This window comes from Balaenoptera borealis, assembly GCF_965194805.1.
Source record: "Balaenoptera borealis genome assembly, chromosome: 10".
NCBI classification, from domain to species: Eukaryota; Metazoa; Chordata; class Mammalia; order Artiodactyla; family Balaenopteridae; genus Balaenoptera; species Balaenoptera borealis.
Window position 1 is genome coordinate 55,381,327 of NC_138874.1, and position 22,638 is coordinate 55,403,964.

The following is a 22,638-nucleotide window of genomic DNA, read 5'->3' on the forward strand; positions in this document are numbered from 1 at the left end:
TTGGGGCTAAGTCAAACACATACTCTTTTAGGACACGTCAGGGTGCCAGTGACAGAAAACCCATTTCATTGAGCTTGAACAAAAAGAGAATTATTAGAACATATTCCTGAAAAATCCAACATAGCTCTGGCTTCAGGTGCAGCATGTTCCAGGGTTTCAAATTGTCACTAGGAAACAGTCTTGGTCCATTTCTCAGCCCTATTCTTTTCTGGTTGTCCTCATATTCAGGCTCCAACTTGTGGTTAGATGGCCATCATCAGCTCCAGGCTACACTCTCCTAGATTCAAACTCAGCAGAAAAGAGGAGCTTTTCCTCCCCTAATTATGGAAAACAATGTTTTGACCTGGCTGTCATTGGCACAGATTGGGTCATGTGTCTATCCCTGAACCAATCACTGAAGCCAAGAAGGTGGAACTGCACTGATTGGCTAATCCTGGATCACATGGTCAACCTACGTTGCATGGTCCCATTCAAAATCACATAGACACAGAGTGAAAAGGACAAATTGTTCCCCCAAGGAAATCTGGGATGCTGGTTCCATGAGGAGAGTTAGGATATCATAAGATGTAACAGAAACAAGTATCCAGCACACAACTAAAGAGAAAACCACATTATCAGCAGCCCATAATCCATGCTACATGGGTGCGCAGTTGGGGTCCTAGAAACACCTACATCTATATGAGGAATCACAAAACTTTTTGTGCTGTTAAAATATTTAAATGTGTTTTTACTGATAAAGAGGTTATGGGGTCCACAGCACCATGAACCATGTGGACATTTATTGGTTGCCTCCCAGGACCTGCTTGCTCCTCCCCATAACCCTGTTTTTTGTGTGAGGATAATGATTCGGGAGGGTGGACCCTACACTCACTCCACACCAGGGGTGAAACCAGTTAGCACATTCCCTCCTCCTGCCCACCAGGATTGGTCCAGAGTGAGCACATGACCCGAGCCAGTCCAATTAGAATGAACCTCATTACCAGGACTTTTGCTGGCAATGCTAGGGTAAGATGCTGTTTCTCTTTGACAGGATATGAACGAGAAAGGATGTAGCACTGGGAGCTGTGGGCAGCCATCTTGGGACCACAAAGGAAGTGAGGCTGAGGGTGTCATAGCAGAAGAAGCAGGGGTGGGGGATGGAGGGAGGGAGGGAGAGAGAGAGAGGAATAGAAAGTGAAAGAAAGAGAGAGAGATAAAGGAAGGAGGGAGGGAAGGAAGAAAGAAACTGAGTCTTTAGTGACGCTGAAACTCTATATCAAACATCACCTGAAGCCAGACCCGCCTATGGATTTTTCACTCATGTGGGTCAGTACCTTCACTTTATTATTCCAGCCAGTTTAAATCAGACTTTCTATTACTTGCAACCCAGAACATTCTAAACATTTCTGAGCTGCTTCCAAGTCTGGGCAGCCTGTGGAAGTGGCTGTAAACAGGCTGTCTACCCCGAGTGTCATGACAGATAAGAGGTGGAGGGTGACTCCCCTCAGAGTGGTTGGCAGACCTTCCTTTAGAGATCCAGTGTTCCTTGGTATCTGGGAGTATGCTCGACATACCAAGCTCTTTTAAGGTTCTGTGGCCTGGCAAGAGGTTTAGAATTCCGTCACTGGGCAGCTATGTGCCTACACCTCCAGGCACCCTGCGGATGGAGCTCTGGACTCAGATGGGGGTGGAGGGGAAGGGAGGAGCTTAGATGCAACCACTGAAATGCCTGATTCTTTTTTTTTAAGATTTTTTTTTTTTTTTTTGGATGAGGACCATCTTCAAAGTCTTTATTGAATTTGTCACAATATTGTTTCTGTTTTTGGCCTTCTGGCCGCAAGGCATGTGGGACCCCAGCTCCGCGACCAGGGATCGAACCCGCACCCCCGACATTGGAAGGCAAAGTCCTAACCACTGGATTGCCAGGCAAGTTCCATGAAATGCCTGATTCTTGAATTTCCTTGTCTTGGTGCCCACGTAGGTGATGGCAAGGAGTCAGGTGTGTGCTTAGTTGACAGTTCAGAGAAGGACTGGGGTCTTTTCATCAAGAGTCTGCCTTCTGCAGGGTTAGCTTTTAACCTTGGTGTAGTGGATGCTGGGATTCAGCATCCAGATCCCCTCCAGGACAGAGGCGCTGGTTCCCCAGCCACAGGGGCGTTGCTACTGATGGCTCACACTTGGCTAAAGGGAACAGCGTCACCCAAGATCACACTCCCTCCCTGGTGGGTAGCCTGCATCCCAGGACTGGAGGGAGAATGGAGGTACAGAGACCAATCCTCCTTCAATTCAGGACAACTCTGCCGGGCCTCCCCCTCCCGGTTTTCCATGGGGCTGACAGAGACCCCTTACTACTGCCGTGCAATTAAACTTCTTCCTCTGCCCTGTCCCACTGCCCTGGTCCCCCAGTATACCCCCTGCATGCAAATCTCTTTCTTAAAGTCTGTCTGTTTGGGGATCCCACCCAACAAATGACACTAGGTCAGGTAGGTGGTTGTCTACGTGGCATGATATTAGAGGCCTGATCCCAGTTACTTCTTTTCCTGGGTGTAATAGTTCCTGGTAATAGTGGTGGAAAGGAAATGGAGTTGAAAAGCACAGACAACTGGTTTGTGTTTTATTTAAACGCAGAATTTTTTTTCTTGTTAGAGAAGGAATATATGCTCATTGTAGGAAAATTTAGAATAGCCAAGTTAATTAATACCCATAAATCTTTCCATGAGAAGCAATGATGGTTTCTTGTGATTTGAGTTTGAAAATATGTTTTGAGTCCTTTCTATGTACTAGTGGTTCATGCCCCACCCCACAAAACCCCACGCGGTAGCCTCAGTACTCCTTTCTGCAGAACAGACAAGGGAGACTCGGAGCTGTGTAGTGACTTATTGGGTTACTCAGAAGGCAAACAGCAGGCAGATAAAGCTCATGGCTTCTGACTGCAGACTCACAGCTTTTCTCACCACATCCCAGACCAACAGATTCATGTCAGAGTTTCTGGAGCATGTGCTTTTGATGGGGCAGAGTGGCTGGTATGGAAGAAAAGTTCGTAGGCCAGTAGTCTGAAGCCTTCCCTCTGGTCCTGGCTCTGCCATTTACTTGCTGGGTGACCTTGGACACGTCTTTTTACCTGGCACATCCTCAGCGTGGGGTTACCAACATGCAGCGTGCTATAGATAATGGTTCGCGGGCCCCGTGGTGCTGGCTGCCTGCAGGGGGCACCACCAAGAAGAAAAAACACCAAGAGGAGGGAGTGGGACTCCCCTCCCAAAGACCACATTCCCTCTGTTAACCACCCCCCTGCCCCCTTGGCCTCCCAGGGGCACTGGGATGGGTGCTCCTGAAACCTTGGGAGCCTCCAACAAAACCAGAACCACGTCAGGGTGGAGCCCAGAGCTGGAACCTCCCACGTCTGTGTAAAAGGCTTCATTTATCTTTCTTAGTTCTCTTTGGCCAAGGGAGATGACAAGGGAATGTTTTACTTACTTTCCTTCTTTTTTCTTAAGGAAAATTTTCCATTGTGGAAATGGCATGTGTTTATTTTTAGAAACCCAGCCACAGGGATCTATAACTTCTAGGGGAGGGAGGCGGCTCAGGAGACCAGTGCTGACCCTCCTGTATTAGAGGTGGATCTGGGTTTCTTTAGCCCTGGGTTCCTCCCTCCGAGGCCTCTCTCCTTTCCTTGTAGCAGAGCAGGGATCTTGCTCATGGACGAGAAGGAGAATGACAAAGAGGACTGAAGTCCAGGGATTACAGTAGCGAGAGCGTTATAACCACTGGTTGACATTCGTTGAGCGCTTACTGGGTGCCAGGCACTGGGCTGTGTGCTTTATACACTGAATGCTCCCGATAACCCTGGGAAGTAGGAATTCTCATCTGCACTTTACAAGGGAGAAAATCAAGTCTCAGAGAAGTAGTTACCAGCCCAAAGTGATGAAGTAAGAATTACACACAGGTTTGTCTGACCCCAGCACCACACTGACAGTCTTATGCCTGAAGCAGAAACAGAGAGCTGTGTGCTCACTATTGCAGGCAGGAGCCCTCTGTTGGGGAAAAGGAACTGAACCCCAGGGAAGAGGCAGGCGCTTCCCAATAACCCAGCTCACCTCAGTCAGCTCTCCCCAGTCAGCTCTCCCCAGCGGGGGCGGCAGGGCCAGGCATCTCCCTAAAGCAGGTGGCTTCTTCCACGGGACCCACCAGCGGTTCACTTCCTCCCCATTTGGCCCCAGGCCCTGCTTCTGGAAAATGCTTTCTTGGGTAGAAGGGGGTGAAAGAGGAGGCATTCAGGGAGGGCACTGGATCAGAAGCATTGCTGGAGGTGGGGTTCCACCCTGAGCACATTTCCCAGTGGGGTGTAACGAGATAGGGGATGGGCCCCGTGACCAGGCTCCCTGGCTTCCCACCCTGCCTTTCTGATGGTGCGACTTTGGGTGATTCATATAACCTCTTCTCCCTGAGTTTTCTCTTTTGTTTAATGGGGAATAGAAATACCTATGGCTGTGATGATTTCATCGTGTGAGATGAGGTATATAAAACACTTAGAACAGCCCCTGGCACACAGTCAATGCTTAACAAAAATTAGCTGCTATTATTCTCCAGAAGTAACTCATTTTCACCAAGTAGATCACGATGAATAAATAGTCACAGATATAAACAAAGTATAAATGGTCACGCAGGAGACGCAGTGCTTTTTTACGTTTGCTGTCCCACCTCAAGTTCTTCTTGCCTGAACCCCTGGAGGCACTTGCAGTGACCAAAAGGACCTGATGGGGTTGGGGACACTGGGTCTTTCTGTTCCAGAAGGTTCCAGTATGGTTCTGAAGTTCTATGGGGTACCATCTGGGACCCTCCTCTCCAGGTTCAGCTAGGATTTATTTAGCTAAGAAAAAGGACAGCATCTGACATTCTGGAAGAGTTTGTTCTTCCTCCCACCCTTTTTTATAATCTTTTCTTGAGTCTTTTGGGCCTATGCTTGTAAGATGTGTACCCAGATTAGGTTGGTAATGCCTTAGCATCTTCTGCAGCAGCATCGTGATCGATCTACATGATTACTGCCATCATCACCAATATCATTTCCATCAATGTCACCATCAAATCTGAACCGTCATCACCACCACCTCCATTTTTGGCGGCACCATTGCATCACCATAACCACCTCCATCACTGATGTTGTCTTTGCCATCTTCATTTTTATTTATCACCGTTAGGCTCCCTCTCACATGATCGTCTTTATACTTCCACGATCACCTTCTGCTCAGGGTCAGTCAGAACCCTTTGGTAGCAAGTGACAGAAACCCAAGTCAACTAGTTTAACTGGAAAGGTCAAGACCTTCCTAGGGATGACTGTTCCCAAGGGACTTACACACCAAAAGGATGCTCCATCTCTTATCTCTGCTTCTCTCTGCTGTTCATTTAATTTTCTTCTGTAGACAGACACCTGTCCGTGTGAGCCAGGGATTTACATCCTGGCTGCTCAGTGACCCAAAAGCAAAAGAATTTTCATCTCCGAAGCTCAGATTGAAAAATCCCAGGGAAGTTCCCTGCTTGGTTCAGCTTGGTTACCTTCTGGGCCAATCACAATGGCTAGAAATGTGTGCTCTTGTGATTAGCCCAGATTGGTCATGTGCCAAGCACAGACATGGCAACTGGGAGAAACATGGTGAGCAGGTGTATAACCTAGTTTGTATCCACATTGACCTATCCCACCTAACACGACCACCCCTGTCGTCTCTACCACCACCTCCACCCCCACCATCACTACCATTCCTACCATCATCACTCTCGTCCTGAGGATTATAATGCGCCAAGCCCTGCACTTCACATTTGGAACCTCAACAAATTTGAATCTGATGATGTCTCCAGCCCTTCAGGAATTTTCCATCTCTGGAAAACAAGAAAGTTGACATGTTCAAGGAGCTGGACTGCTAGTCCTTGGCCATGGGATGGAGCAATGAGGGGAGCTGTGGGGACAGAGTCCAGCACCTCTGCAGCACTGACCCTAATCCCTGGGCAGGCCCAGCGTAGCAGCAGCCTGTGCCTAGCCCAGAGAGGGCGCCATTCCTTCAAACGTGCAAAATTCCCGCACCAGCCCATGGCCTGCGCCTGTAGGAGCCCTCAGCACGTCTGCCCCCCTTCTCTGGGGGGTGGGGCTTGCTTTTGGATCCATGCCTCCTGCTCCTGCTCCATCTCCAAGCAAACATCTGTTTCCAGATGTTGTCCCAGAGCCATATAAAGCCAAAGGAAGACTCAAATTAATATACCTACAGCAGACCCAACTGTCACTGGCAAGCTAGCGTCAGGAACGGATCACTCAGGGAAAGCAAGAGCCCTCATTTCCTGATGGGACATATAGGAAAGACAAACAGGGCATTTCCCTCCCAACTTTAGAAATGACCTTAACAAAGCAACAGGCTTTAGGAAAAGGAGAAAGAAAAAGAAGTCCTTTGTAATGAAGTTTACAGGAACAAATGTTCCAGGCGGTTCTGCTTTCACAGCTACTGCTGGTGAAGGAACAAGAGGGAGCAAAGCTCTGTGGGGAGGGCAAAGCCTCCTCTGGATTTACTGGCCATCGGCTGCAGTCCACACACTGGGCCAAACTTGAACCTGGGGGCTGTGCCATACCTGGTAGGGAAGAGACCTGGCCCAGATCCAGCGCTGCCACTAGTATGCTGTGTGACCTTAGACCACATTCTGACCTCTCTGTGCACAGTTTCTGCAGGAGTCATATACCAGTGGAGGCTTGGGGGATTTATAACGGTTCTTCTGAGCAAGGGGTATTACCCCCCTTGCTCAGAAGTGAAGTAGGGTCCACTTCAATCCAGGAGAGCCGCTGCTAAGTTGAGGCTTAGAGACAGAGCTCCGTGGTCAAGACAAAGAGTTCCACAGCGATGGGGGTGGGCAGAAGGCTGGGGACAGGAGAGCACGTAGAGATACAACACCATAACTTGCAGTTCCCAGATGCTGGTAAACAAAGATCTGCTTCAGTAAACTAGTTGTGCTCTTCATTACCCATCTGTCAGCAACCAAAAACATCTGTCTCTTAACCCGCAGTTGCCTGCATTTCTGACAGCTCTTCTCCCCGTCAGGGAGAGCTTGAGTCTTAGGCTTCTTCTCCAAGTACATGCTTGGGGCACCCTTCCACCATCCCTAGGCTGAGGCCCAGATTCCAAGCCCTGTTTCCACGGGCTGACAGCTCAGAGGGGCTACGTCTCACTCTCACTCCTGAAATGATTGTTCTTCCTCCAAAAAGCTGCAAATGGGGCCTTAATGGATGCATTTGCTCGAGCCTTCTGACGTCTGGCTGCAGCGTGACCATCACCATCGTCTCTTTTGGATTTTGTGCTTTATTAGAGTCTTGCACACATGGTCTCATTTGAGTCTCTCAGCACTCCCCTGAGTAGGAATTAATATTCTCTTGCCCCAGGCAGGAGGCTGAGATCCAGAGAGGTGAAGACACTACCTGAAAGGAACACAGTTTGCAGATGGAGAGGCCAGGATTCAGCATTTCTGGATTTCAAAGGTGGTGCTTTGTTTTAGCTCAGCCTGAGTCAGCAAAATGATTTCACCCCAAGCGCTAACCTCAATAGATTGATAATAGCTTCCTGCTTTGAGAAGCCTAAGCAGAGTGTTTGTGTGTGTGTGTGAGTATGTATGTGTGTGTGTATGTTAGGAGTGGTGTTCTATAGTTGATTAGTGATGTCTGCTGATCACGAATGGGAGTGTTGGTATGTATGCCAAACATGACCATACCATGCCACCTGAGACGAGAGGAATGGAAGGGACAGATGGTTAGGGCTGTTGGGGGCCAGGTGGTCACATGATACATCCCTGGCAAGGATGTACCACAAAAGTTTGGAACTTGTGCTCTATTATCCCAGTCCTCTCCTCTGTCTGGATCTTGCCATGCTCAAGGGCCCTGCTCAGTACTCACTTCTACCAGGAAGCCATCCTGCACCTTTACCCAACTCTAAGTCTCCACCTTTCTCTCCTTCTCCAAGTCCCGAGTCACTACTCATCTGCCTGTTTGTTTGGCCCAGTTCAGTTCATTCTACCTGGAACTGCTGTTCTCTTTCCTGTGCATGTAGGTTCCTACAAAGGCCCCATGGGACCACATGCTCTGTGAGCACCTGACACTGGGTCTTGTTCCCACCAGGAGCCAATAGTAGGTGTGGACTGACAGATGGATCAATGACCTGCACCATCCCTCCTCTCAGTTGCAGGAACACAGAGTTTGGGAGGAGATGTGAACTCTTGTTTGGTCTTTTCTGTATGTCCCCAGTCTCTGCAGCTATTATCATGGCAATGATGGGCTGTATTGAGTACCGACATGGCACTGAACATGCACCATCGCATCCAATACTCACAGTGGCCCTAGGAGATAGGAATTGTTCTCCCCATAGTTCATATTTTAAAAGCAGGTGCAGAAGTGGTTAAGAATCCACCTGCCAATGCAGAGGACACGGGTTTGATCCCTGGTCCAGGAAGATCCCACATGCTGCGGAGCAACTAAGCCCGTGCGCCACAACTACTGAGACTGCGCTCTAGAGCCCACAAGCCACAACTACTGAGCCCGTGTGCCACAACTACTGAATCCCGAGCACCTAGAGCCCGTGCTCTGCAAAGAGAAGCCACCGCAATGAGAAGCCTGCGCACTGCCATGAAGAGTAGCCCCTGCTTGCCGTAACTAGAGAAAGCCCGTGCACAGCAATGAAGACCCAACACAGCCAAAAATAAATAAATAAAATAAATAAATTTAAAAAAAAAAAAAAGCAGGTGCAGAGAGGCTACACAATTTGCCCAAGATCACACAGCTAGTAAACAGTGGAGCCAGCACCTGAAACCACTCAGAACAGCCTCCAAGTGAGCAGGAAATGGGTTCCAGAGCTGTCCATGAAATGAGGCCAGGTAGGAGATTTGTGCCGAATTATTCTTGAACCACCTGAGACCAGAGGGATGTGGGCTGTTTGGAGCCTCCAGCTGTTCCTGCAAGAGGTCATCAGGAGAAAGCTGGGAAGGGTCTGGGCAGTAGAGTGGACAGTTGGGCATGACCTTTGCTAACCACAATATTCTCCAAATCCAACTTTTTAGGTTTAAGTGAGTCTATGGACAGGTCCACTAGCCCACCCTACCAGGCATTCTTCTCAGGCTGGGGTAGACAGCTACATCTGTGGATTCCATCTGGAACCAGGTTCATAGGTAGTTCCCTCCCCAACAAGAATCTGGGCTTGGCCAGGTGGCTTGTTTCAGCCAATGAGACATTAGCAAGTGTCACACAAGCAGAGGCGTCATAAACACTTGCCACTGGCACTTGAAATCTCCTTTTGAAAGCCAGCCACCATGCTATAAAGAAGCTCAGGATAGACTGTGGGATGATAAGAGGCCACCTAGAGTGGCCCCACGGGGATGAGAGGCCATCTGGAATGTTCCAACCCCAGCCGAGCTCCCAGCCAAGCTTCCACAACACAGCCTCATGTGTGACCTCAGCTATGTTACTTGGAACAGAAGAACCACTCCACTGAGCACTATCAACTCACAGAATTGTGAGAAATAAGAAATCATTCTGTTTAAGGAACTAAGGTTTGGGGCCATCTGTGATGCTGCTATAGATGCCTGAAATACTGTCCTGGTTACTGCACTATCTCTCCTAGGCACGGTTGGGGTCCTGACCATTCAGAAGCATGCACATGTTCTCATATACACATCTCGACCAAAGCGGATTGTACACGGGTAGGTCAGCACACACCCATTCTGGGCACATGTACATACGGGGGCACATCCTCATCCACACACACGCTGGGGTTGGCTTGGAGACAGCCCAGTTGTACTGTGGGGCAGCTCTGGTCACCCACAGCATTTGCACTCCCCTGCATGTGCCTCCTTGTACGTGTGTGCAGAAATGTGCATGATCTCATGTACCAAAGCACAGGAGCAGAAAAAGGCAAGTACACACAGTGAGACCCTAGGTTGAGGGAACTGGGGGGGGGGGGGGTCACACCCCAACACACGTGCACACAATCATTCATGGCCTGAAACCATAAGTATCCAAACTCCTCCAAGCCCTTCAGCCTGCTGAACAGGGTCCCCCAGCGTTTTCATCAGCGTGGCCTCTGCACTTGGCTCTGCTCTCTACTTAATGAGAGAGTTTGTTTTGGCCCCAGTTAACAAGGCTCCCAGGGCCTCCTGGGCAGGCTGGCCCTCCCCCGCACATCTGCAGCCCCTGCCCCTCGACACCCATCCTCAGCTCTGCAGAGTCACAGCCCGTGAGCTGATTGGCGTGGCTGTGTGGGAAGGAAGTGGGGACTCAGGAAAAGGCACTTCCAAATGTCCTATCTGCAGCTCCAAGCAGGGGCCTCGGGCTGGCCCCCAAAACCCCAATGCACTCTCCTCACAGACACTGCATGCTACTGTCCTCTAACCTGGGGCAAACTAATTTAATCTCAGAGCCTGTACAAGGGCAAGATTGAGAGCTTGAGCCCAAGAGAATGCCTGCCTTGCTCACCTTATTTCTACTCCAGGCCTGGCCTTGGTTCATTCTCTTTGGGATCCCCATCTGGTGCAGGTCAGTACCTCCCGACGCCCAGCACAGGGGCAAAGCCCCTTCAATGGCTCCCCTTTGCCCTCAGGACAAAGTCCGAATCCTCTGTCCTCCTCAGCCCCTGCACACCTCTTCAGCAGAAGCCTCCACCCTGTCCCTTTGCACTCCATATTTCAGCCTTAGTGAACCACTGACAATTTCCCCAAAACACCACACTGTTTCTCCCCTCCAGGCTTTTGTACAGGTAGGTTCCCCTGTTTGGCGTGCCCTCCCTGCACCCCTTTATCTGATTAACTCTGCTCAGCCTTCAGGTCTCATCCCCCGAGCACCCTCTCTGTCCTGCATTGTAGCTCCCTGTCGGCCTCCACCATTAGTCTGCCTTGTTCACCACTGTGTCCCCAGCACCAGCACAGGGCTTGGCAAGTGCTCCATAAATATTTGCTGAATGGGTGAATGTGTGAGTTAGGAAGGCCCTTATACATCCCAGTTCTCCTTGCCTTTCCTTGCCCATGAGTTTCTAAATCTTACATAAAAGGAAGTAGATGCACAGGTTAATGTAGCTGGGAGAGAACCAGAACTAGAATCCATCCAACCATCCATTCATTCATTTGCTCATTCATTCATTCATTTGCTCATTCACTCATTCATTCGCTCATTCACTCATTCAAACCACTATTTCTTGGGCATCTACACTGTGCTGAGTACTGAGCATACAGAGATAAATACAGTCATCCTGATCTCTAGAAACTCATAGCCTAGGGCAGGGAAAAGACACAGGTCATAGTTAGGACATGATTTAGCCTACACAAGACAGACCAGGATAACAGTGGCTCAAATGAAGTAAGTTACTTCACTCGTGTGAAAGTCTAAGCTTGTCTGGCACCTCAACTCCACAAAGTCACCAGGGGCCCAGGCTCCTTCTATCTTGTTGCTCACTACATGCAGGAGTCAGAAGCAGAGCTGAGAAGCAGGGCTGTGATGCCCATGATCATAAAGCCTGGGAGAGAAATAAGGAACAGGGAGTCTGCGGTGTATGGGAGAGATTATGATAGGTCCCCAGGCCAGGCCTCCTTGGGTGAGGTTTCCCAGTTGGGGCTACTGTGTGGGAGAGTTGGACCTGTTTAGAGGACTGGGCATGGGGCAGGCAGCGGAGCAGAGAAATCCAAAAGGAAGGACAGATCTGAAAGAAACTAAGCAGGTGGAATCTACGGAACTTGATCCCAATTGGATGAAGGGGGTAAGGGTGAGGGAGGAGGTGAACATCCAGCCTGAGCCTCAGGACGATGCCTATGCCACACACCGAGGGAATGAAAACCAGGCAGTGGCGGGGGAAGCTGACTGTGAGGTGAGGTGGTGGGGGAGGAGAGCACCAAACAGAGCTGCCAGAAGCAGCTGGAGACACGGGTGAGAAATGCTGGGAGATGTGGGCTGTGGGTTTGCATGGGAAAGTCATCATCAGAGATGGAAACGAGCCCAGGAGGGACAAGTTCCCCCACTGTCCCGTGTGCAGTGCAGTGACCTTCTGACCTTGGATGTACATCCCAATCCCTTGGGGAGCTTCTGTAAGCAGGATGGGAACCTGGGCTTCCCTGTGCCCCTACTCCCACCACAGAGATTCTGACTCAGTAAGATGGAGTGAGGCCCTTTCTGTGGCTCTGGCTTCTTTTACTTGCAGGAGAAGAAACCCAACTCAAACCGGCTTGAGCAAAAATGAGTCCTGTAAATGCAGGGTGCAGGCATGGATGAGCTTCGGCACAGTTTGATCCAAGGGTTTAAATACTGTCTTCATGACTCAGTCTCTCCGCCTCTGCTTGCCTCCTGTGTTGGTTTCATTCTCAGGCAGGATCTTTAAGAACACAGGCAAGTTGCCCACTGCGGTAGTTGTTACTGTTTCAGAAAGCCCTTTGCAAAGAAATAGCATTCCCTTCCCAATCATTCCAGCCTGATTCTCCTTAGCCTGAACTGGGCCACATACCCATCTTGGGCCCAATCACTGTAGCCAGGGGAGATGGAGATGCTAATTGGTTAGATTAGTTCACATACCCTAGAGCCAGGTATGGGGTCAACCCCACTAGAGCCACAGGGACTCAGCTTGGAGCCATTGGCAGGATTTTAAGGTACAGAGAACAGGTGAGTGAAGGATGGACTTCACTGGCAGAGGGACCAGCACGAGCAAGTATGTGGAAGCAGAAAAACACAGAAAATACTTTAGAAACAGTACAACTTGTGTGTACAGGGACATTTTTTCTTAGCTTTCCATTCTGGCACCCAAGAGTATCTGTTTTTATCTAGGAGTGGAATCATGACCACAGATTAAAGTCAAACTCTTTGAGTTAGCACTGAAAGTCTATCTTCTTGCTACAAACAAGAAATTCTGTTTTCTAGAGATGTTAACTCCAACATTGACAGAACATTGATCCAACATTGACAGAGAATTCCTGAGTTTCTGTGACCCCAGAGCCCCCTGGATGCCTCAGGGTTCAGGCATGTCATTTCTTTCTTTTTTTTTTTATAAATTTATTTTATTTATTTATTTTTGGCTGCGTTGGGTCTTCGTTGCTGAGCGTGGGTTTTCTCTAGTTGTGGCGAGTGGGTACTACCCTTCTTGTGGTGCATGGGCTTCTCATTGCGGTGGCCTCTCTTGTTGCAGAGCACGGGCTCTAGGCACATGGGCTTCAGTAGTTGTGGCACGCAGGCTCAGTAGTTGTGGCTCGCAGGCTCTAGAGCGCAGGCTCAGTAGTTGTGGTGCACGGGCTTAGTTGCTCTGCGGCATGTGGGATCTTCCCGGACCAGGGCTCGAACCCGTGTCCCCTGCATTGGCAAGTGGACTCTTAACCACTGCGCCACCAGGGAAGCCACCAGACATGTCACTTCTGATGCAAGGGTCAGGCTAGTACTGCTGCACCCTCCCCCTTCAGCTCCCAATCACAGAGGATGCTGTAGCCCCAAACCTTTTAGGTTTCACTGCCGTAGCATTCCTGAGGGTCCCAAAGTCTTAAAAGGGAAAAGATCAGCTTGTGGAATAAGGAAGGAATGAAACTACCCTCCTAGTTTAATTCCTCCATTCCCACTACCATTCCTGGGGGGTGGGTTGGGTTGGGGCATGTGGAGGTGGAGCCAAATCAAAGTCCCTGGATCCCTGGGCTTGTACCTCTCAGTGCAGAAGTTCTCTGGCGCCCCCTGGTGGTCATCAACACCACTGTGTTCTCTCAGGGATTACTCTCTACAGCTCAATTGAGATATCCATCACAGGGTAAGGAAACAGACACACTTACCCAATGTCCCACATCAAGGAAATGCTAGAGCTGGAACTGACCCAGAGCTCCTGGCCACCAGTCCTTTCCGCAGCATCACTTTCTATCCCTGTAGTCCTCCCTAGTGGCTAACTGACCTGGCAGGCAATGTTATAACATTTATTATTTATGATATAAGTACTATGTTACTCTGTTAAATATGCCACACTCTGAGGTGTGCTGTGATACTGGATTATATATTAAGCCTGATCAGGTCAATATATAAAACATGAAATTGGCAACCCTGTTATTATAAACTGGAATCACAGAAACACTCCTGTCACCCTACCCACCTCAGTTTTACATTTCAGGGACCAGCCTTTTATGCCCTACGCCCCCCCCCCCACCCACTGTTCCTGGGAAGTAGGCTTTCTCCATAAACTCTGTCCCATCACCTCATTCGCAGGAATGTCAAGAGGTGCAAGGAGATAAAGTCTCGTGGGATACAAATGTTACTTAAAATGGGAGAGGTGACAAGAGAAGAGAGGAAACTACAAAATGCCCTTCAGGCAGCGTTCTCTACTGGAACATAGGAAATGACAGCAGGAGGGAGCAGAGGAGAGAATTGCTCACCTTTAATGGCTGTGATGTTTGGGGCAGGCTGGTCTGACAGCGGAGGGCTGGAACAGGTCTCAGATCGATGGCAGACAAAAAGAGGAGGGGTGAGGACTGGCAGGCGGCAGGACTGACTGGCCCACTGGATACCCTGGAATAACCCTCTGCTCAGTTTTTATTCACCTGTACCTTATGTCTTGGTCCTAAAAGAGAGACAAGGGCACCAGTTCTGCTACCCCCCTGGAGGGCTGACTCTTCACACTGGAGTAAAAATGCGGTTGGAGAAATGAGCCCCACCCAAGACGCTGGGGCAGCTGTAGGACGTGGGAGGTACGGAGACCAAGGTGGAGCTGGTTTGGGTAGGAAGAGAGAGGATGAGACAGGACAGGGGTGCCCAGTGGCAGCTGAAGGGATTCAGATAGTCCTGCTCGGGAGATAAAGATCCATCTAGACGCCTGACAGTAACTCAGCCGGGCTCCTTGGAGGATCCCAAAAGCTGGCTTTGCCAACTTGTTAGAAAGCAGAGTGATGCCTGGACCCATGACTTATGAGGAAAGCAAAGAGGGCCCTCAGTGTGAATTCGGAGAAAGGGAGAGAAGTGAAGCCCCGGCTCCACTCCACACCCCCTTCCTGCCTATAAATAACCCCAAGTGTTGCTTCAAAGGGGACAGGGAGCGCGGGAGAGGGGCTCCCAGGGCCGGTGGGTGGGGGCAGCGGGCGCTGCAGACCACGCCCCCCACCCCGGGCGAGTTTGCATAAATAAACAAATCCAAGCCGTCGGCCCTGCAGGAGGTGGAGGAGGAGCGGGGAGGAGGAGAAGGGAGCGGGGCGGGAGAGATTAGTTTGGGAAGTAGCACGGATTGCTCATCCGATCCGTGCAGCCGCAGCTAGTGTGTCAAGTTACAGAGGCGCCGGAATCGGCCCCAGCGCTCCTCGGCAGCGGCCACGACCCACCTCTGCCCGTGGGGCCCTCCACGTGCACCCCTTCGCCCCGGGACTGAAACTGGCTCGCCCGGGAGACGGGAGACACCAAGAAGGACAGACGGCGCAGAACCAACTCCAGGACTCTGCAGATACTTGAAGGGAAAGACGGGGCGGAAAGGAGAGCCGACCAGATTCCCCTAACTTTCCTGGACTTGGAACGTTCTTCGAAGTAACTTTTTTTCTCACCTGGGTGTACCCCCATTACTGCTGGTTGTGTTTTTTCGGCTTTCCCCCTCCAGCTGCTATTTTTTCCATCCTCTTTGCCGAGAGCCAAGGATAGGGACATTTTCCAGCGACACAAGCCCTTTCCCCCTGCCCCGCAGCTTGGATCGCGCCTTTGGACAGCGGCTCTCGCCTTTATTTATTCTATTTATTTATTTATTGGTTCTCAATACGCGAGGGGATGGTAGCAGAGCGCTCCCGCAAAGCGACAGCCGCCGGTGCCCGCGGCCCTGGGGAGCTGGACGCGCCCGGGACGGTGGCGCTGGCGGTGGCGCCGGCGGAGCGCTGCGCGCGGCTGCCGAGCCCGGGGTCGTGCGGGCTACTGGCGCTGGCCTTCTGCTCGCTGGCGCTCAGCCTGCTCGCCCACTTTCGGACAGCCGAGCTGCAGGCCCGGGTGCAGCGCCTGGAAGCAGACCGTGGGGAGCAGCAAATGGAGCCGGCTATTTTGGGACGAGTCAGCCAACTGCTGGATGAGGTCTGTGCTCTTTGTTGCTGCCTTTTATCCCTCCCCGCGGCGCCCCCTCGCGCAGCCTCCAAACTCTGAACCAGCCAGTGCCCGTGGGCTCTTGCTCTTTCCGCCACGCCGTGCGCCCCGGCCTCGCACCAGTTGTCTGCGGGAGGGGTGGGGGCAGGGACGGACGCCGTCCTGCAGGGTGCCAGGAAGACCCGGGCGGCTAGCGCGGGACCCCTCAGCTCCAGCCTCTGGCAGGCGTCTCCCGCGTTCCGCGCCGGGGTCGCCCTGAGCGCGCGGGGCAGGTGGAGGAAAGGCAAGGCGCGGAGGCGCGCAAAGGCGGCCAGGCGCCACTTCTCCCTCCCGGCACCCCGCCAGGGTGTTGTGAGAGCCGCCCAGCGCCCACGCGGTGGGACTTGAGCCCGATGACCGGGGCCGAGGCTTGCTGGGCCCCCGCGGCCCTCCCCATCTATCCCTCGACAATCAGTGCTGCCTTTTATTGCCATGTTCCTTTGGGAAGAGAGAGCGAGTGAGTTATCCATGGGGCTGAGAGGGACAGGGGGGCAGTCCTTGCAAGGGGTGGTGTCCTGGTCCCTGCCCAGAACGCTAGGGCCCAGGTGTTGGTCGTTCTGGTTCTGCTGTCCTTGGGCATGAATAAGCCCTTTCCCTCTTGTTCTGAAGCTGGGTTTCTTGTCCCTGGTTCCCTGGAATGGTCCCCAACATTTTGTGTCAGTGTGTCTTTCTGGGAAAAGGATGCTGAGCTTTCTCCCATTTCCAAAATGTCCTTGAACCCAAGTGTATTAGAAGCCACTAGTGTCTCTTAGCCAGGGCAATCTCGGGAGTTCATGAAAAGACCACAGGAAGTAGGGACATACAGTCTCATTAGTGCCACCAGAGTAAAGGCTGGGCCAGGAGACCGTGAGGCCTGGTGACTTCTGAGAATCTGGACAGCACAGGGATCCAGGGCCCAGATGAAGGGGAGGACCCACAGGTAAAGGCCACAGCAGTCTGGGAAGAACTCTTGGAACAGGCTGGCCATGGAAGGTTTCCGAGGGGACGAACTGGGAGGGGACCTCTTACTTAGTAGGAGGTGGTATGGAACAGTGACGAGCAGGAGGTGGAGCCCAGCAGGCCTGGTTTTTATCCCCACTCTGCTACTTAAGCTGTGCAACTTGGGGTATATACCCTAACCCCTCTGAGTTCCACTCTACCATCAAAACGGTGGTGATGACAGCAAGCATCAGAGCCCAGCTCTAACTGCAGCGGGTGCCGATGGTGCACCCGTTCCCCACAGCCGGGCTCTTCTTGGGTGCCTCTACCAGGCAAAGGCTGCTCCTTGCCAAAGTAGCTCTCCAGGGTGATCACGGAGAGCGAGGTCAGAGGGCCAGAGCAGACGGGGTGGTCACAGGGCAAGTTTACTGATGCCAGAGGTGCACCCATGACTGCTACTTTCAGCTCATTCCCATGCCCCACCGGGCCTCAGAGAAGCTGGAGGGCTCTGTCAGGCCACCCAAGGTCCCCTGGGACTCCGAGGGACGCCTCTGGACTCAGCAGTCCCGGCAGGCGGCCTTTGCCGGCTGGTTGACAGTGCACATGGGCCTGCTGGGTGGTGGGGAGGGTGTCAGGACAGTGAGGGCTGCCCCAGGGATTCCTGGGGCCCTGGCTGCTGAGGGACAAACATCTGACCCTGAATGTTCCGCTCAGTTCCTCTCTGCATCCTCTCCCCTTCCTGGCCCCTCCTGCTGGCCAGGGCATGCCCCAGCCCTTTCCCAGATCTTGGCTTCCTCTGCTTAAGACTTAGCCAGGCCGAGCATCATACTCTCAGGGCCTTGGGGCTGACAGTGTTATTATCTGCCAGGCTGAGTCCTCCTCTCCAAATTCCTACTGACTTCTAGACCCCCATTTTACAGATGGGGAAACTAAGGCCCAGAGAAGGGCAGTAGGTTACGCAGAGCCATGTGGCGAGATCCAGGACTGGAACCTAAGCTTCCAGTGACCCCGCCTCCAGTGCCCTCCCCACTCTGCCCGCCACCTTCCTTCGTTCATCCTCATCCATTTATTCGGCAATTGAACCTGAGAGCCAGCTGTGGGTCAGGCGTTGTGGGGGCACACTTCTGCCCTTTGGAACTTACAGGCAAATAGGACACAGAGAAGAGAATGGGCAGTGACCACATCATGTGAAAAAAGCTACGATAATGGAAGCAGAGGAGATCTGGGGAATGGATTACCATGCAGCTACCCGATGGCAGGGGCTTCCTGGGAAAGTGATTTTCAAGTGAAGACTTAAAGGGTGAATAGGAGTTTTCCAGGCAAGTGGGGATGAGTACGGGGCAAAGGGAACAACTTCTGGAAGCCGAAAGCCAGAGGGAGGGGTTTGCCTTAGGGAACTGAGCGGTGGAAGATATGGCTGGAGAGAGACAGGCAGCCTAGGTCAAGAGGGGCCTTAGAGACGGTTCATTCTTTGTAAGAGCACTGGAGAGCCGTGGAAGGGTCTTGAGGAAGGCAGCAACGTACATAGAATGAGTGGAAGAGTAGGGCAGAGCAGGGAGGCCAAACAAGAGGCTAGTGCAGCCAGAGGGGACACTGACCTGGTCAGGGGCACTAGCAGGACAGAGGAATGAATGGAAATGGCAGCCGCAGTGGTGGGAACTGAGACCAGTAGCAGAGGGTGTTGGGACCAGAGGGAGGGAGCAGTCCTGTGGGTAGAGGGGGCAGGTGGTCTAGTCTGTATGGCGATAACCCCAGGAGGCCTCCCCTGGATGGGGCCTGCAGTCCAGTGGCTCCGGAAGGGACACTCTAAGGTCTGCCCTGTCCAATACGGTAACCATTAGTCACATGTCACTCATTATATTTAAATTAAATAAAATCTAAAATGTAGTTCCTTGGTCACATTAGCCATCTTTCAAAGAAGTGCTCAATAGGTACCTGTAGCTAGTGGCCACCAGATAGACAGCACAGCCATAGAACATGCACGTCACCGCAGAAAGGTCCACGGGATGACGCTGTGCTAGGAGCAGGCAGCTTCTGGGCCATCAAAGGTGTTCAGGAGCAACTGGAGGCCCTTCCTCCACCCTTTCCTTTCCTAGGTCTGTTCTCCCAGGTCAGAGCAAAGGGCAAAGGTGAGGAAGGGTGAGGAGAGAAGTGAGAACTGGGACCAGTGGAAACCCCCGGGTGAGAAGGCCTGGCAGAGGAGAGAGGGAGAATGGTTTTGTTGCAGAATGATTCTGTGAAATGGACATGCAGAGGGTTCGTGCCTGCGAGGGGCACAAAGGCACCCCATGTGCCAGGATTCCAGCTAGGCTTTGCCAGCCGTGTGGCCTTAGGTAAGCTATGCCCTGCACCTGCACCTCAGATTCCTTCTCTGTAAAGGTCTGGAGAGCTCCCGGGGACCTGGGGCAGGCAGTCCATCCCGGAGCAGGTGAGCCCGGGCCACTCCCTGAAGGATGGAGGCAGGGCATCGGGCAGAGCGATCCTGGGGAGGCACACAGCCTGGGCAACGCCCTGGAGGCAGGAATCCGGGGGCACATGCGCACCACTCATCCCAGTGGGGAAAGCAGCATGCTGGGGGCAGAGGCTGTGACTGTGAGACAGGAGGAAGAGGGAGCTGGCAGGCCAGGCTGAGGATACCCAGTAGGGAGAAGAGCCTGGAATGAGGTGAGCTGGGGCTGACGTGAGCAGAGGCCCAGATCTGAGTGGCTGAGCCACTGGGAGGGGTGGGTCAGGGCCAGGAGAGGAGCATGGGGGCAGGAGCCAGCTCAGGGGAGCTGGGAGTGTGGCTTCCAGGCCTCGGCTCCAGCTCTTCCCCCATCAGCGCCTCTCTCCCGGTCTGGGACCCTTAATGAGCGCTCCAGCTGCCTGTTACTTGATTTGCTTGCTGTAAAAAAAGAAACTGGAATGGCCCAAATGGAGGAAATCAGATGTCACCTAGGGCTGGGCAGACGGTGTGCGGTGATAGAGAAGAGGGTGGAATTTAAACTTGCCAAATCCATTTTGCAGGCCAAGGGGGAGCAAGGGGTGTCAGCAGCCTCCTTCAGGGTGAACGCTGAGGGATGCCAGGCAGACTTCCCATCCCCAACAGCAAGAGTAACAGCAGCTCTGATAGGAGTGTCCCGCATTTATAGGGTGTGTACAATGGCCCAGTGCTGTGTGTATTATCTCTTTCACTCCTCACAACTTCCCTAAGGATTGATACTCTCATTACCCCATTTTATAGCTGAGAAAACTGATGTCACTGTACCTCCATCTCACTATCTGTGATCCAGTCCTTTGGGTGTTGAGGGCATTTTCCACCCCAGGAAACCCCTGGGCGAGGAAGTGGTTGAAACTTCCAAGCTAAAATGTTGAGGGAACCCCAGGCAGACTCCCACATCCCTAAAAATAATAATAGCAACCATTGTAACAGGAATGTTTTACATTTATGGAGTGTGTACAGGAGCCCCTTATTGCACTCTCCAGGAGCATTTGGAGGAGAGATCAGAGCAGTGGCTGAGAGATTGGGGCTCTGGATGGGGTCCTCTAGGATTGAGGACAGGAGCAGGCTCTTAAAGGGAGAGTGTGTGAATGGTGGGGTGTGGGCCTGTGTAGAGTGTCCTGTGTACATCACAGCTGCCTGGACCTCAGTTAATGGACAGACCTTAGTTCCAGGTGCCCTCAGATGCAGCCAGCGCTCCACTGAGTCAATCCTAATACTACTCCTCTTTCCACGCTGTGAGTAAATGACTAGTCTTATGGGGAATTAATAGAGGGAAGATCCTCAGAGACCCTTGAGTCCAGTCCCCTCACTCTACTGATGAGAAAACAGGTCCAAAACTGCACACCAGGTATCAGAGGAGCTGGAGGTAGGACCCTCGTCTCCATCAGTCACCTCTCCTCCAACCACACCTTCTCCTTTCTGGACAGTAGTAGTTGTCTGACCAAGTGGTGGCCAAGACAAGGCAAGTGTACACTCCACTCTCCACTTCTTGGCCCTCATCAGACATTATTAATTGATTGCCACACACTTTCACATTGAGCTTACATACAGCTTCAGAATCCTTTTCAACACTGTTCCAGGAAACTGCTACCCAACTAGCAAGAGTTGAGGTTCAAGATAAAGAGCTATTTCCTGATTCTAATTAATTTTTTAAAATACAGAGCAATATTTACTATAGATAAAACTAGGGAGAGCTGTTAAAGTTTTATTGCTTCTCCAAAGGCCTTAAAACTAGCAAGTAGCTCCAAACCAGACTGAGGACCTCATTAGGTAGCCAGCCCTTGTAAGAAGATGGTGGGAGAAAGTCAAAGCATCTGAAACAGTATGCCATCTGCCTTATGCACAGTTTCACAATTTGGCACCCTCAGAAAGATGCCTTTTTCCCTTATTCCTAATCATTCCAGACTTGCCCCAGTGCCCTCTGGAAAGTCTTCCCAAACCACACTGACCCAAAATGGGCCCTCTCCCTGCTCCGACTTCCTGCAGAACTGCCTGGCCATGCCAAGCATCTAGCTCAGAGAAGGAAAATAGACAGGGCACGTGCTGACTTTTCTTACCCGAGAACCATGGCAGGCATTACTAATCACTCAGCACATGCCCCGTGAGTCTGCCTAGGCCTCAGAATCTTTCTCGACACAGCTCTCCAGGCTGCCACTCCCAGTCTATTAGAGTCAATGCACAAGATAAAATCTATCTGCCAACCATGGCTCAGTTTCAAACACATTGTGCAGTGTGCCCTCCTCTCCATTGCCTTTAAACGTCTTGTCTCTCCATTTGACCCCATACAACCCAGTGGCAGGGATAGGAGGTCACTGGTCTCTGAGTCCTTGACTGAGTCTTGCCTGTGGCTTTGCACAAAGTAGGCAGCCCTCAGCAATTAGTTGCTGATTTAAGGTCCTGCTGCTGGAGGCCAGTGAAGCCGTCTCAGTCAGCTGTCCTCCGCCCACTGCCCACAACCCAGACCCAGCTGTCTGCTCAGCATTTGCTCAGGGGGTGTGCCCTGGAGCTGGGTGTTTCACAGCAATCAGTAGAGGGTGAAATGATTAACTCCTCTTCAGTCAGAGCTGCAACCCCTGGTCCTGGCTGAGAGTGGGGATAGCTCAGTGTGATGTGTCCCCAGCTGTACAGAGCAGCTAGGAGCATCTATCCCCTCCCATCCCCTACTCCCAAGGGTCAGGAGCTTTGTCTTCACCTGCCCAGGCTGCCTGGCGTGGTTTTGGTTGGGGCAAAACAGTGAAGTGGGCAAGCCCACAGCACCTCTGCTGCTAAATAGTTGTGTGACCTGAGTCTCGGTGTCCTGATCTGAAAAATGGGGATAACATCCTCCTCACAGAGTTGGTGCAAGATTCAGTTAATAGCAACTGTAACCATTACCACGTCCCTCATCACTGGTGGAGATAAAATGAGGCTGTATCATGTCTACAACGTTTATTAATAGCTAATATTTATTAAGCACTATCCAAAGAGCTTTACATCTATTAATTCGGTTAATTCTCACAATAATCCTATGAAGTTGTTATATTTTTACTCTTCCCTTCTTATGGAAGAGAACGCGGAGGCCCAGAGAAGGTGCATAACTTTCCCAATGTCACACAGCTAGTAAGTAGCAGAGCCAGGTCTTGAACCCAGGCAGTCTGGCCCCAAAGCTGGCACTCAG

The 22,638-nt window shown here is 51.6% G+C and overlaps 1 protein-coding gene across 2 annotated transcripts in view; it reads left to right on the plus strand.

Moving 5' to 3' along the window:
• LOC309635733 (protein FAM241B) overlaps nucleotides 1-22,638 on the plus strand; it is a 244,650-nt gene that overhangs the window by 209,445 nt on the left and 12,567 nt on the right. Inside the window, exon 7 of one of the 2 annotated variants that reach the window (XR_014248983.1) lies at nucleotides 1,821-16,033. Coding sequence is in view for 1 of the 2 variants with exons in the window: in XM_082407329.1 (XP_082263455.1) it covers nucleotides 15,740-16,033 (294 nt within the window). In the remaining variant the exon portion in view is untranslated. Of the gene's footprint in view, nucleotide 1; nucleotides 16,034-22,638 lie in introns of those variants that run through there. The other variant, XM_082407329.1, reaches the window with a different exon arrangement.